Source organism: Chelmon rostratus, chromosome 20, assembly GCF_017976325.1.
Source record: "Chelmon rostratus isolate fCheRos1 chromosome 20, fCheRos1.pri, whole genome shotgun sequence".
Taxonomy (NCBI): Eukaryota; Metazoa; Chordata; class Actinopteri; order Chaetodontiformes; family Chaetodontidae; genus Chelmon; species Chelmon rostratus.
The window spans coordinates 10,100,508-10,115,653 of NC_055677.1; the positions used below are offsets into that span (position 1 = coordinate 10,100,508).

The following is a 15,146-nucleotide window of genomic DNA, read 5'->3' on the forward strand; positions in this document are numbered from 1 at the left end:
CTGATGACTGTTTTAAGCCAGGTGCCTTTTATTTAGCTGTTATGCTTACCGGTGAACCACAGGCTGCGACATAAACAGGCTTGTACAAGAGAATTTTATGTTCCTGGTGAGGCTTTAAATCTCACACGTTGCAATAACACGAACAATTATAGTTATACATTACTGATATTGTCGCCTCGATACAATCGGTAGGCTATGGAACAACAGTCCACAGCAATTCATTTTCTTTACACTGTATGCTTGTCTGTACAATGTTAAATGACTCCTTCCAAGCAAATGTAAACATTCAAAGACTGAACTGCTTAAAGGCATTTCCTCTTCGGAGTCGCTGTGCAGCCCAACAGCTCGCGGAGATTAGAAAACACTGAAAGCAGGCGCTCGTCAGTGATCGGCGGAAAAGCAGCCAGAATGCTTCAAATAGTAAAAAACATCAACCCTGTCCAAGCTCTGAATATTAAAAAAACAAGGGGGAAGGCTGTACAGAAACAAGGGAAGGCAAAGGACAATCAGTCTCCATGAGAGTGATAGTGCAGAGAAGGGCATTAGTACTCCAAATCAATCATTGTGAATCAGCATCACGCTGGTCACCTGGTCTCAATCCGTTTGGCATTTATGAAAATAAAGTTTGCTGCTGGTTATCAGCCTTTCAGTTTTTCGTTTTCTGTCACTGAGGAAAACAAAACGCTGCACACGGCTTTGTTCATATACATTCTTTTCTGTTGTTGTCTTAAAACACATTTCCCATCAGCACTCACCTTCAGCGCTCAAACACACCTCCCATAATGCATTTCTGGTCACTTTTCTTTGTCTGTGATAGCGCTGTGGCAACATAAATAATGGGATTTCCTGTTAAAAAACATCAGCTCCTTTGCTTCTACTGGCTGTGTCTTTGAGCCAGCCTTGTTCATTTGGAGCTGCAGGAATCCGCTAAGTGATTTTTAATCAGCGTATAATTACATCAGATTGCGGGTCTGCTGACGCAGTTCACATTCGGATCCCTCACCTAACCCCATTAATATGTGACATTTTGCATCGCCTGGTGTCTGAGCACGCAGGGAACTTTAATAACAATTGACCAAATCATCCATAACTCACAAATTCACCTTTACACGCGTGCTGAATCATGAAAGACAGAAAGTGAATGGTTCTCATTCGAATGTGCAAGAGCTGTGCTTGTGAGGCAATGTGTCTTTGTCACTTAAACCTACTTTTTTTTTAAGAAGCATGGTTAAAAGCTGCTGAGAAGCTGATTACGGTCACACTGTGTTCTCTCATCACTTTGTCCACGTCGCACTCAAACAACATCCTCTGCAAGCGCATGTGCAAATGGAGTGCTTATTTTTTGATTCCAGAGCTTACATACGGTGTGTCTTTTCTGCCTAATGTTTGGCATGAGAGTGTTTCGTAGGCTACAGCATGTATGTCTGCATTGTCTGTGCAAGTCATATGCAAGACAGGTCGTCGTGACAGGACGATGAGCCCCGGCGGGTCTTCGGGCTGCACCGCGTCAACATGGTGATCTGGGTGCTGAAGTTGTTGCTGCTGCCAATGGACGGATGTTGGTATTTGGTGTCGGAGCCCATGTATCGCTGCAGGTGCCACCTCCGCCACTTCCTCTTAATCTCTCCTTGGACCTACAGTGGGTTGGAATAAGAACTCTTTAATACAGGTGCAATTTAAAATTCAGCTTTTTAAAAAATAGCCTCCATGACATGTGACCCTCCTGTTGGCATCTGTTCACTGGTGACATCAGTGTGAACCTGTAAGTATTTTACTGGTACCATATTCATATATGGAGTGTTACTGAAGTAACTGATCGTCTCTATATAAATATCAGTATAGGGCAACAATGATACAGCTCATACTGAGTTCAGAAAAGCTTCAAGATTTGTGCTTAGAGCGCCCGTAAGCCTGCACATCTTCTTGGAAAGACTGCGTGGTGCATAAGATGCAATGCAGATCACATTAAGAAGAACTGGCTGTTTGGCAAGAGATAAAGACAGAGAAGAAACATTAACAGCATCTTCAGAAAATCAAAAGATGGCAGCGATGAGGGTAGACTAAATAACAGAAACATCTCTTGTATAATGTTATACAGTTTAGCAGCACCACAAACTACATCCTCCAAAATGACCATACAGCTGAATCACCACCTTTTTAAAAACTGTTGTATTGGACTATTTGTTTTAGCTACAACCTAATAAACTGGCAATTAAGTTTTGTTTTGTTTTGTTTTTTTGACACAGTTAATATTGTTTGATATTGTTTATGGCTGTGTCTGTTATTTCAATGGCCTTCGATTGCTTTCATTTTCATGTAGGTGAAAATTACTGTCGTTTGTCGATATTACATTTTGTGCGTTTTGCTTTGACTGGATATGCCACCAACGTGGCGAACAATGCACCATGTATCATTCTTGAGGCTGCAGTGCTTTAAAGAGGAAGGCTTTACACTTGACAAAGGACAGCTGAAAAATGCACCAGATTAAAATTCAGACAGCACAGTGTCAAGCCTTGCCATCCAGCCCATCACTGTGATTCAATCTGGCCCAGCACAGGGAACATAACTAATGTTCCCACAGAGAGCCTCTGCAGACATCACTGAATAGCTCCCTGCCAAAAGGCTGTGCTTTTTACAGCCCTCCCACCCTGCAGGCAGTGTGTAGAAAACATGCCGCGAGGAGGTCCAAGGGAGGAGGGATGGCTGGAAAGATCAGCGCTGGTGACTCATGCTCACTTCCAGGACTGTGGGTGTGCGAATGTAAGTGATGCACAGAGGGAGCACCAGAAACACTACAGACAGACTGTATTTCTGAGTATTACCACAGCACTGTGGGCTATCATGGAAATCTTAGGTTTAAACAGTGTGTCAGGTGTTTACATCACTGCGAGAGGGGGTTACCTACCTCTCCATTGAGGAAGCAGTAAAGGACTGCGACCACAAAGCCCTAAAAGGAAAGAAAAACACAGATTAGAGAGCAATAACAGTGTGTGTCAGGGTGAACTTTGGCGTTAAATCTTTGCTAATTCATGAAACATATAAATCGATAACGCTGACAAAAACAATTACAAGGAGTAATGAGAAAAAGGGATGAGAGGAATGATGGGAGGAATGTGCTGGAAAGGTCCGTAATGCAGCTGTGCTCTCTGGCTGCATTCTCCATCATCCCTCATTATATGTTAAACTGAAATAACTCCAGGGTTTAAAAACGGTAACGCTGCCACTGAATCAGCCAGAAAACTGCCTGGAGACCTGCCACAGCTTCTTACAAGGCTTTCTTAAACAGAAAACACCCACAGGTCAGGGCTGACAGGGTGCCAAAACATTACTTTAGACCTTGGATGAAATTTAATTTAGAAAATCCAAGAAAAAAGTTTAAATATTTAAGTTTTGTTTAATTGTTGGTTGACTTTCTGGGAAAAAAATTCAATGCCACACAAGGCATCAGATGCACATTTTTCAATGCAAAATTTGTACAATCTAAGATAGAAAGCCAGAAATGTTTAATATATCCACTAAAAAGTCAAACCTGAAATGACCCCAGAATCAAGTCAAAAACTAGCCGCAGTTCAGTCTTCACTTGCTCTGGGATGAATGCAAACACGATGAAATTGATCCCGAACAGAGGAATCAAAAGCAGCGTTGATTTCGCCAGTCTCCTGAAACGACAAAGCAAAAACAGATTTAAATGTCTCCCTCTGGTGAAACCAATTTTCAATCTGTCTCCATATATGCCAATAATGAAATGCAACTGCGGAGTACTTTTCATTTCACATTTCAGCTCAGAGGACCAGAAATGGAAAAAAACACCATTAAAAGTGTCGGTGGGAAAATAGCTCATGCATTATGTCTGGCTGAAGAGGTGCTCTCAATCATAGGGAATAAAAAAAAACATCATACACAGAGCTCTGTATCTCTGTGCAAAGCAGCTGCCAGGTGAAGACCGGCATGCTGAGTGCCATGATTTTCTTTTCTGAAGTCGCGAAGGATTGGCCGTCCCCGCATTGCTCTGAGGAAGGAAGTTAAAATTGCTCAGAGGAAGTTAAAAGGAGTCACAGATGAAAAAAAAATAAATTAACTTTACAGCACCAGTTGTACCCACGGGACAAATGCGTCTTGCTCTCACCTTTCTGTGTTTATTTGAGATAGTCTTTGTTTCTTTTTGTCAGTTAACTTTCACAGAATCCAGCCTGAGATAGAAATTGTGCGTGTGGTGTAAATTTTTCCCAACATCCTCACAGGGATCAGAAATACTTCATCTTTTCCAAGCTGATGAATAATAGAAATTTACAACATGAAAAAGATGTGAAATTATACTCACGAGTACTGGTTGGACTCATTTCTTCCAATATCTGGACAATTGATTTTCTGGCGAAGTATTCGTATGATGCAGATGAAGAGAATAAAGTTCATCTGTGGAGAGTATGAGACAGTGTGAGGGTATTTTACAATGAACAGTAAATTGGATGTTTTTGCATTATTTTCTATTTGTTTCTCCTGTCTTGTTATTATCTGGGTTGTGTGTTGCCTCCCATTGGCTGTTGCTACTCTACAGGTGAGGCCAAACTTGAGTTGTTAGTTTTTAAAGCCCTGACAAAGACCTACGGTGGTTGAAACATGCTGGCTTTTTTAATGATTTAGCTGCTACAATAAAGGCTTTTTAATATTTCCTTCCTCGTCTATGTTTTCAGCAATTTATCTACTGGATGTGGAGGAATGAAATTCTCATAACGGAGGCTTGATGCTGAATTTCATCTTGCTCCGACTGGACTGTGCTGCTGCCCTGTGGGAAAATGAACATTTTTCTAAATTGTTAATTTGCGTTGGACCTCTGAACCAGCAACACATCCAAACATCACTCAGCTGCTGCTGCTGTGGAGAGAGAGAGAGCAACTGTGCTGTGCAAAGATGCTCAATGCAGGACATCAGCAACACCAGCAGAGAAGGAGGACGTTATCTCAAACATCCTTTCTGTCTGTTTTATGCATCTTATTACGTCTTTAAAAAAATCTGGTGTTTAAATACAATTTCCTAAAAAGGAACTGTAAATTCCTAGGCAGGCTCCTGGAAAGGACTACGCAGTTTGATATTAATTATAGGGAAATTGAGACAATGTTTAAATAATGCTATATCAATTCGAATTCATTTGCAGCATAACTTAGCTCAGTTAGGCTACACTCATGCACTGCAATGGCTTGAACTGCGTAAATGCTAACAGCGAGCTAACGTGCTCAAAGTGACGATGCTAACATGCTGATTTTAAGAAGGTGTGCTGGCATGCTGACGTTTGCTTACAACATAAGGTCACACATCCAGCAGAGCTGACTACAATAAAAGATGTCTCCGCAATTAGAGCAAACTGACACAGTTCTTTCAAATTTCTGAGAAAGTTGGGGGAAATCCAAGCCAAAATGTTGGTAGTAATATTTATTCTCAATACTTCATACTCCACTGTAGCTTCTGAGTCCTGTTTGTTGAACTCATATTTACCCTTCTTTTCACACCTCTCTGAAAGTGTCTTCATTTCTCACTCACACACACACACACACACACACACACACAGCCAGTGCACAGGCCTTTCACTGTCTGTTTTTCTTACCAGATAAGAGGTTCAAGCTGTGTGTGAGCTGAGGTGAAAGCATCACACCTTAGATTTTGGCTCTCTCTCGGCTCTCTTGATGTGAGTTATGAGAAGATTGATGTCGCTTTCATTTTTTGTGCACTAAATATGAATCTACTGCCAGCAGCCAGTTAGCTTAGCTTAGCATAAAGACTGGAAATGGGGCAAGCGACTAAGCTGGACTGTAAAATGATCTTGTTGTAACATAACCCTCATTACAAAATAACGTAACACAGCATGTTAATTTAGCATGTTAATTAGCCTGGCTAATGTTAGCTGTTACCCCCTGTTAGATGGATAGATAGATAGATAGATAGATAGATAGATAGCTAGATCTCCAGTCTTTGTGCTAAGCTTAGCTGACTGGATGCTGTCTGTACTGTAGCTTGGTTCATTTGCAAAAACAGATAAAAGAACATCCTTAAAATGACTAAACCAACACCAGTCTGATTGATATTCCGTTGACTGCACAATAAAATTAACATAATTAAGGACAAAGAAAATCTGAGATATCTTATTGAAACAAGCCAACACTGGCACAATTAAAAACATGATGTAGGAAAATAAATCAACATGCAAAAACTACTTTTGCATTTGAAACTTGTCAAGCGTTTGCATTAGGAGCTCGCCAGAAGTCAGTTCGCTTATAACATGTTGTTTGTTCAGTCCGTATCGACAGTTACATACTATTTCATGGCATTTCATGGCAGTGTCCATCCCTTTCTCCAACCTCTCCATGTGTCTGTTTACAGATGTGTCTGTAGGTACAATAACATGCTCAAAATGGAAAAAAAAGCCACAAAGATGCTGAAAAATGAAGATGATGACCTGTCAATCAGGAAAAAAAAAAATCAATGCAAACTTTCCAAAGTGAAATGAAAACTTTGAGGTCGTACCAACCTCTCAGTTGTGTTGACATACAGTGGGAATACTAAAGAGAAGTGGAGTTCAAAAGCCTTCACATGAGTTACACTGACAGTCTGAGGTGGACTGATGATAAATGAAAGGGGTTTTCTCTCTCACTTGCAATTACTGACTCGAGAGCGTCGACAGCTCAAGGTGCATAAATGTTGATGTAGCGGAGTTTGAGTGATCAAAAAGTGCTCGAGGTTTGTAAACTCACCAGGATTGAGGCCAAAATAGGGGTTTTAATGATCCACCAGAACACATCTGTGTTTTCGATTATATCCCAGCACCTGGTGAAGCATGAGGCAATATTCACGTACAAGGTGGTGAAGCAAAGCAAAGTCAGAGCTAGAGGTCGCATTGCATTCTGGTCCCCTGCCGCTTTTCTTACCCCACATCGTTATAGTAGGCTTTCGCGATGCTCCACGCTGTGATAAAAACCGTCGGACCTCCTAGGGACATAAAAGTACACACCAAAATTACTTCACAACCTGTAGATCGTCTTCAGCTGAGATATTATCCCAGGACAGCAGGAAAGGCGTAAAAGGAAGACACTCTCACCCCAGCCGATCAGGATGTAAGCCCAGAAGTACTTCCTCTCGGAGAAGAAAGAGACGGCCAACAATGCGTGAAGATAAAGGCCTTCGACCAGCAGCCAGAAGAAACTGGCCATAATACAGTACTGGAAGAACACAATCACTACTTTGCAGCCAACCTGGTAATGGACACAGGACACAAACGCACAAATCACACAATGATCTTCTTAGTGGACGTATACTGAACAGGAACAAGATTACAATTTAGAGATCACAGCACAATTTTACTCCCGAGCAGCAGAGCTGAATTGAGAAAATGGAAGAAAGCACTTCTGGATTTTTCTTTGGTGCAGGCTGCCCACATCCAGTCTTTCAAATGCTGCAACACATTTTTGCTTTTTGCTTTGTGATTCACTTTCTATCAAGCAACAAGGACAAAGAGTGCCATCAACCAGGATGTGTCACAGAGGAAAGTGAGGGAGCACAAGTTCGCAACATGCCCCCGAGCATTCAGATTACAGGTTCACCAGACAAAGTCCACCTCTGGGCCCCCAGCGAATTATAAATGAGGATAATAGTGAGGTGATAAAAAAAGCTATTCTGCACTGCAAAATGAGTCATTTTATAGTTTCACATTAGCAGCTTTATTAGCTCAAATATGTCTAATAGTAATAATGGAGATTTCTCCCAGGTGCAGTTTAAATGATGAATATAATGTCAGCAAGTAAAATAAACGACTTTGATTTGAAATGTAAAAGCTCAGTTTGCGTAAAAGTATTAAATACATCAAACGAGGAAGTACCTCGAATATGTGCTTTGGTACAGTACAGTACTTGAGTAAATGTACTTAGTTACATCCCACCACTGGTTCTTTGAAACCTATTTTTTGCACTGACAGTAGGCGCCGCAGTGATAAAAGCAACAGAGGCAGATAGAAACACATACTGCAAACTCCATCTCCAAGCAGAGGAAGCAAAGCCAACAAAGTGCAGAAATGTTCCAGCACATATTTCAGCGAACAAGCGACAAGAGAGAAGCACTGAAACAACCACTCTGCATAACACAATCAGCTCTATTCTGGTTGGCTGACAGAACAGCACAACACTTCCACGAGGAGTGAATGAGTGAATCCATTCCACATTCAGTTTCCTCCTGCCGAACACTGAGCGGCTGAGGCTGCTATTGAACATGTTATACGAGTATAATAGCTTAATTTTTGCAGTGGCGTGGGCGGGCTGAGCTGATGCGTGTGGCGTGCCGCTCTTTCACAGCCTCCTCAATTTGCAGGAAACACACTTTGACTGCTTAGGTTCACTCTGACGCCATGAGCTACACACAAGCCTGCTTTGGGATGAGCATCCCGGAGATGCCACAGGGAGGCCGTCGCGCAGCTGAGAAGAATCAATACTGTGGCTACTTTGAAAATGACCCTGTGAGAGCCAATGCGTTGAGCACTTTAGCGGGTGAAGTAGATGTGAGACATGGGTTGAATTGGGAGGAAGGTGAATAGCGCCGAGCGTGGTTAGGAAAGGGCTAAAGCACATTACGGATAGAGACGACCGCACAGTGGTGCAGAGACATAAAGACAGCAACAAGAAACATATTGGATATGAATAAGGCATGAACAACTGCAACTTTTTTTTAATCTCTTTCCGAGATTGAGCTCAATCCGCAGACATAAACGAGGACAACACGAAACGCTGAGAATGAGGAGTGACGAGAGTAAAGCCCGACCCCCCCGCAGAGGACTCGAACTCTTCACGGATACACAAGCATCATTAATCATCAATGAAGACAGAAGAAGTGGACGTCAAACTGCGTCTCATTCATACTTTAGTAGAGTGATATCTCACCAGTATGTTGGGATGATTCTGCAGGTGAGGTTTGTGCCCATTAAACTGAACCACTGTAACATCATGGTTTGATATGAGTATATTAGGAAAATAGATTTTATTTTCATTTTATGTTACTTTCCACCTTATACCACTGCCATTTCAGAGGGAAATATTGTACTTTTTACTCCACCACATTTATTTGACAGCTGTAATTAGCAGGGGATGCATGACTGAACACACTAAAAGTACAATGTTTATAATGTTTATAAACTATAATAGATTATCATGAATTAAACTATCCAGCAATGAAACCAACAAGCATGTAATTAAAAGAAACAAACACAAAACCCGAAAAGAACAGAAAAATATTCAAATTGTTTTTAAAAAGGGGTAAATATTGCTTTTACATATGTATGATCTGCTATTGAACAGCAAAAATAACAAAATTGGAAAGATATCAAAGTCTGAGCTTGACACATTAATGGACTGTTCTTTGCCTCTTACTTGAGTGGATGTTCAGTTTATGTATCAGCCTTCAGGAAAGTCCTTCATAAGAGGCACTGAAGAGGGAGGTTGGGTTGATTTCTCTCTCACCATCTCTGACTGGCTGAACACGAGTGCTGCTGAATCCCACCTGTGTCGAGGGGAGTTAAGGTCTCGGCTCTGCCTCTCAGAAAGGTCTTCGCCCTTTGAATCAAACACACCTGAGCTACTAGTGGAAACCTACACATGACCAATCCCTCCACCCTCCTGTATCTACCTTGCTGTGTGTGTGTGCTTTCTGGGGATCCACCTCTCGCTCGTGGAGGTAAAGTTTCGGACAGCTCATTGAAGCAGCTGGCAGTGAAGCTGACAGGGATTTGGTAGCTTATATAAACCGAATCCTACTTGGCACGTTGAGGGAGGAAAATGGACCCAGATGGGCTGTCTGAAGCTTTCTGCTGGTTCCAATGCGTGCAAATCTGTACAAATTGTTTGCTGGAGCTCTACTTTAAAAACTCTGCCATCAGTGGCATATGGATGAATGATGCCACACACACACTGCGACACGCAGGCAGCTTAAATAATCAATTTGCTATAAGACTCAGTGATTATATCATGAATTAACCTAATGGGTCACTAAGCAAACATCCAATTGTAGACGAAGGGAAATGAACCAAGCGTGCAGAACACCTACAGACGCAAAGCCAGCGCGACTGAGCAAACAGGAAGTAATGTCAAGCACTGCCGCACCAAACCTGTCTCTATCATGTCTTGTTCAGCTGACGCATGACAGCAGCCGGCTCCCGTCAGCCTAATAGTGCCATTAACACAATGGAGCCGGACAGAAAGCTCGCTGATAAACACACTCTGAGGCTCCTCTCGTCGGGTGGCCACATCATGTAACATAAACCTCATGTTCACAGGCCTAACTGTGGCCTCAAGGGCCTCTGGTCTTTGGTTCAGCGGTATGCGGTGGCGGTGGTGTTGAGAGCTGACAGGAAGACAGCCAAACATTGTGGTTTGACATAACTCCAAGCATAAAGTAAGCCTGACATCATTTCAGAGCAGCATCGCTCCACGGGCTCAACATCTTCAGCTACTGTTTAATAAAGTTTTATGTGAGTAGTGTTTCAGGTGAACAATTCATTAAAAAAAAAAAAAAGAAAACCTTTTTGGTTCCACTCCTAAAGAAATAGTTTGACTTTCTGAAGTTACTGCACTCAGCCAAGAAATAGTCCAGGAACCCACATAAAAACCACACCTTGATGTGCTGACACTACAGTTTACATACGGATTAAACCAACAAAATATCTTCATCAGTTGTCCTTAGAGTTGCCTGAGGATGGATTTTGCCACCATTAGATAGAGTCAGGCTAGCTGTTTCCCCCTCTTTACAGACTTTTTGCTAAGCTAAGCCAACATGTAGATTAATTTTTAACAAATAGAGATTAAGAGATATTGATCTTCTCATCTAATTTAGGAAGGAATTTCAGAAAAGAAATTCTGGGGTCTCTGTATATGAATCTTAAGATATGTGTTGAAGAAATTTCAGGTATTTATAGTTTATTTATGGGCAGGCTGTTCCACATTCAGTCCATGATAAGACAAGCCTGCCTCTCTATCAGTCTTTGTCTTAACTTTTTGTATATTTAACTCCGCCGTGTTCAATGAATGAAGGCAACGGCCAGGACTAAAGAGGGAGAGACAGGCGATGGAGCATGGAGGTGCGAAACCATGCAGAGCCTTGTAAAGTATTAATACATTTTTTCAAAAATAGAGAAAGTGGCCATGTAAAGATGCTAAAATGTGTGTGATGTACTCTGTTTTGCTTGTTTTGGTTAAGGCTGCCAGCTGTGGAAGTAATATGCTGTCGTCAGATTATTCTAAATGATGTTTTGAATTATGAATATCTGATTAGCATGGCTGGATTAACCTGCCAAAGGGCCCCATTAACCCACCATTTCTTCCCGCTTCTGAGCAGTTCTGCATTATTTCAGCAGCACACAAACACAAAGTGTAAATAATTGGGGTCTTTAAATGAAGCCTCTTCAAAACACGGCAACAAGGTCAGGTAATAAATTGGGGCCCACCTTCAGGCCTTTATCACATCAGTCAATATTGTACTTAAGTGCTTTATACTCCCAAATAAAATTGAAGCGCAGTAAGGCAGGAACTTCTACGCCCAGGGGCAGCTTCCTAGTTGGTAATCCAGTCTTGCTGATTGGCCTCAAAAATTCAAAACTGTTGGTTTCTAATAAAAAAAAAAACTCAACTGAAAATCTACTAATGCAACCCAGCAATGCAACTGAATCATCACTCATGCTTGAAGCTCATTATTACTAAAAACCTGGACCAAATGATAGTGATCTAAACCTTGATTCTATGTGTAATAATGAAAGTGGTTGTTTGACAGGACCACTTACATTCCCTCCTTATCTCCTGTCAAAGACCAGCACTACAGAAATCCATTTTTAGGTCTTAACGTGTACCATTAGCCCACCAGCTCTGCGCCAGCGTCTGCACACCGTGAGCGTCAAGTCCACCTGCTGGGTTTCTCACAGAGTTTGAGTTCCTCAGGTTTCAAGGACGCCGCCAATCCCTGAGTCGCCCATCTGAAAACACCCACAGCAAACAGCAGCGTCTTGGATAATTAACTCACAGAGCCTGAGGAGCAGTTGTCCACCTCCCCGACCTCGTAGAGGACAACATCCTTGATGAAAACAGCGATGGCCTTCAGGATAAATGACACGAAGAGATGCATGTGGATGTAGTTCCTTGTGCAGTGGAGCTTCCTAAGACAGAAAGAGATAAAAGAATACAGATCAAGACAAAGAGGCCAAGACACACACACAATTCAATAAAGAGGGCCTTCATGCTAATTATCCAATGTCCTTGGAGTTAATAGCTTAAAATGACAGCAAATCACAGACTGACTTAACTCATAATTGAGCACATTAGTCCCTCTTATCATCGTGTGGGTGGATCTGCTTTCGAGCAGTGAATGCGTCTTATGGTCCTTCACACGTTTCAAAATCACTGATCAGAAACATTTTGGTATCAATTTTTGAATACTTCTTGACTTCCTGATTGCATTATCATACTTGAGAAGATTAAATGATTAAGGACGGGCACTTAAGTCTGCAGTTGTGTCAAGCCTGCCATTAGCTCCGATCATGTGTTTACGCTGGTGATGCTCGTTCACACGGCGGCTGATTTTTTCAGCTATGATGCCTAATCACCTAATATCCCGTCAAGAGTCATTAAAGTTTCATCTCGCCTTATCTCACAGCCAGGGGAGCATGTTAACATTCTGTCACAGCTGTTTAAAATGCTAATTGTTATATGCTCTTATCCAAATTTGGTACTCGCTGCAAACTGTGACTGTGACTTCATTAAATGCTTCTTTTCTTCAGCTGCTGCTGTGTTAGATGTTCGGAGCATTTTTCCACCTAAGTGAAGTCACAGTCTAACTGGTCAGACCGATGCTGAGGGAGGAGGAAGCTCAGCGGAATTAAAACAATGAAATACGGCATGTGTGATTTTTTATTTTCTTTTATTTTGGGGGCAAATGTGAGATCTAATCTTTGTTGCCACAGACTGTAATTTTCCTTACAACAACAGAGATGATTTTCCCTTTTGACTCGTAATCAATACATTTTGCTACAAGTATAATATTTCTGCTCCAAATTAAAGCACTTCGGTTGAGGGGAAGACTCAGAATTACTTCTAAGGCTGCAGAGCAGAAATTAAAAATTTCTGAAAGAATTTTATTCTAATTTCTGGTCACTTACATGACTCATCCCTCATGGGATTATACAAACACATTAATGTGTGTACAGTATGATGCCCCTGAAGATATTCAATAATGGACATTAAACATATGCGCATAAATACAAATTAATAATAATTAACATAATCTTTATAGCAGCTTTCATATAAGAAATGCAGCTCAACGTATTTTTTCAACAAAGAAATGAAGTGCATCAGATGAAGATGTCACAGTGAACATAAAAACACACCTGAAAGGCCATAAATGTATAATAAGATGGAGAATAAAAGCCAATAAATAAGATAAAAAGGATGAAAACACAATACACAGGATGCATACTATTCAATGGAAAGTAGAGTACATGAAATGCATAAAATCAAGTAAAGTCAAGCACCAGAGCACCAACTACCAGGAAAGTCATAAATAAAGGTGAAAGAGAAGAAATAAAAGTTTTTTACTGTCTTTTACAAGACCAAAGATGTTCCATTTTACACAAATATAAACAAACACAACCCAAACTTCAATCAAATAAAAATCTACATTTAAGTTTATGCACCAATTCATTTCAGTTAACACTAAATATGACTTACTCAGTTCATTAATGAATGACATACAGTCTGTCATCCACATGAAGCACGAGGCTTTTATCTGTCTTTGTAAGCATTAGTGCCAGATATGGTCTTTGAACACATCCCATATCTCCATTAGCTGCCAAGATGGGAACATACAGTATATGTAAACTCCCAGAAGTAACAGTCGCCCTTTTATCAACAGGCTCAAAACCTGCAGAACCTCATATTCCTCAAAAGAGGTGAGTCAATGAGCGAGTGGAGGGGCTGACGTGCCACATGGTTCACAGATGAAGCAAGGAGTGATAGAACACAGACTTAAATACACTGGGGAGGGGAGGCTAATGAGGAAACTACAGGTGAAACTAACCAACAATCCCAAAAACAGGAAGTGTTAGTGAACGAAGCAGATAGATAAGTACTTCAAAATAAAACAAGAAACAGATAACTAGCAAACTCCAGGGCCGCGACACATCCATCTTTTTTGATTTCTGAGTGGCCCACAGCTCAGGCGGCCCTTCTGGCATTTGCCCACCTTGCCAGATGGCCAGTCCATCACCGTTAATACCCCCCCACTGTACTGTACCCCTCAGCTACCTTTGCCTCCCACTGCCCTGTCATAACTCCCCTTCAGGCACCTGTTGTTGTTTTGATTTCACACTTTCACTTTTTTTTTTTTTTTTTATCATCCAGACCTTGGTCTGCCTTGTGGCATAACGGACAAAACTCTCAGGTGGACACACTTCCACACATAGTGCAGGTCTTTGAGGAAAACATGAAAAGCAGTTCTGATCTGTGACTAATGCAGTATTACATAGTATAGTGGCAGAGACAGACTATACAGGAGACACATGAAAGATGCAACCAAAAAAGCAATGAGAGGAGTGAAGTGTGTCTCTCCCTCCTCGTGGCCTGGAACAGGAATTAGCTGGTATGCAGCGGAGAACGGACAGTTGAATAAAAGAAAACGTGTTGCGTCATATTACTTTAACTTTAAGACATAAAAAGTATTTTTTCTCCCTGCAGCTTTTTGGGTGTAGCTCGCACAACTGAGGCAAAGAAATTGCTTATAATTAAGAATTGGATTTTTTGGAAGTAGTCTACACTGTAAAAAGGTTAATGTAAAATTTACAGTAATTGCAGTGATTATAGTATTATTATTGTGTTTACATTTAAAGCATTTTTACTGTTTACATTTGCAGTATTTTTACTGTTTTCATTTACAGTATTTAACTGTTTTCATTTACAATATGTTTTCTGTTATTTGATTAATAGCGCCATTGCCATGTTCTGCAGTATTTTTACTGCATTTTTGATTACAGTATTTTTGCTGTGTTTTGATTTACAGTATCATTGCCATGTTTTCATTTAAAGTGTTTTTACTGCGTTTTCAATTACAGTATTATTATTGTTTTTAACACACAGTCT

The 15,146-nt window shown here is 41.0% G+C and overlaps 1 protein-coding gene across 1 annotated transcript in view; it reads right to left on the reverse strand.

Annotated features, from left to right (window-relative positions):
* Window positions 1–1,442: 1,442 nt before the first annotated feature.
* vipr1b (vasoactive intestinal peptide receptor 1b) overlaps window positions 1,443–15,146 on the reverse strand; it is a 34,925-nt gene continuing 21,221 nt past the window's right edge. Inside the window, exons 5-12 of the mRNA XM_041961194.1 lie at window positions 12,040–12,172; window positions 7,088–7,241; window positions 6,918–6,978; window positions 6,744–6,816; window positions 4,322–4,413; window positions 3,530–3,659; window positions 2,906–2,947; window positions 1,443–1,634 (exon numbers count right to left, since the gene is read on the reverse strand). Of these exons, the coding sequence (XP_041817128.1) occupies window positions 1,443–1,634; window positions 2,906–2,947; window positions 3,530–3,659; window positions 4,322–4,413; window positions 6,744–6,816; window positions 6,918–6,978; window positions 7,088–7,241; window positions 12,040–12,172 (877 nt within the window). The remainder of the gene's footprint in view (window positions 1,635–2,905; window positions 2,948–3,529; window positions 3,660–4,321; window positions 4,414–6,743; window positions 6,817–6,917; window positions 6,979–7,087; window positions 7,242–12,039; window positions 12,173–15,146) is intronic.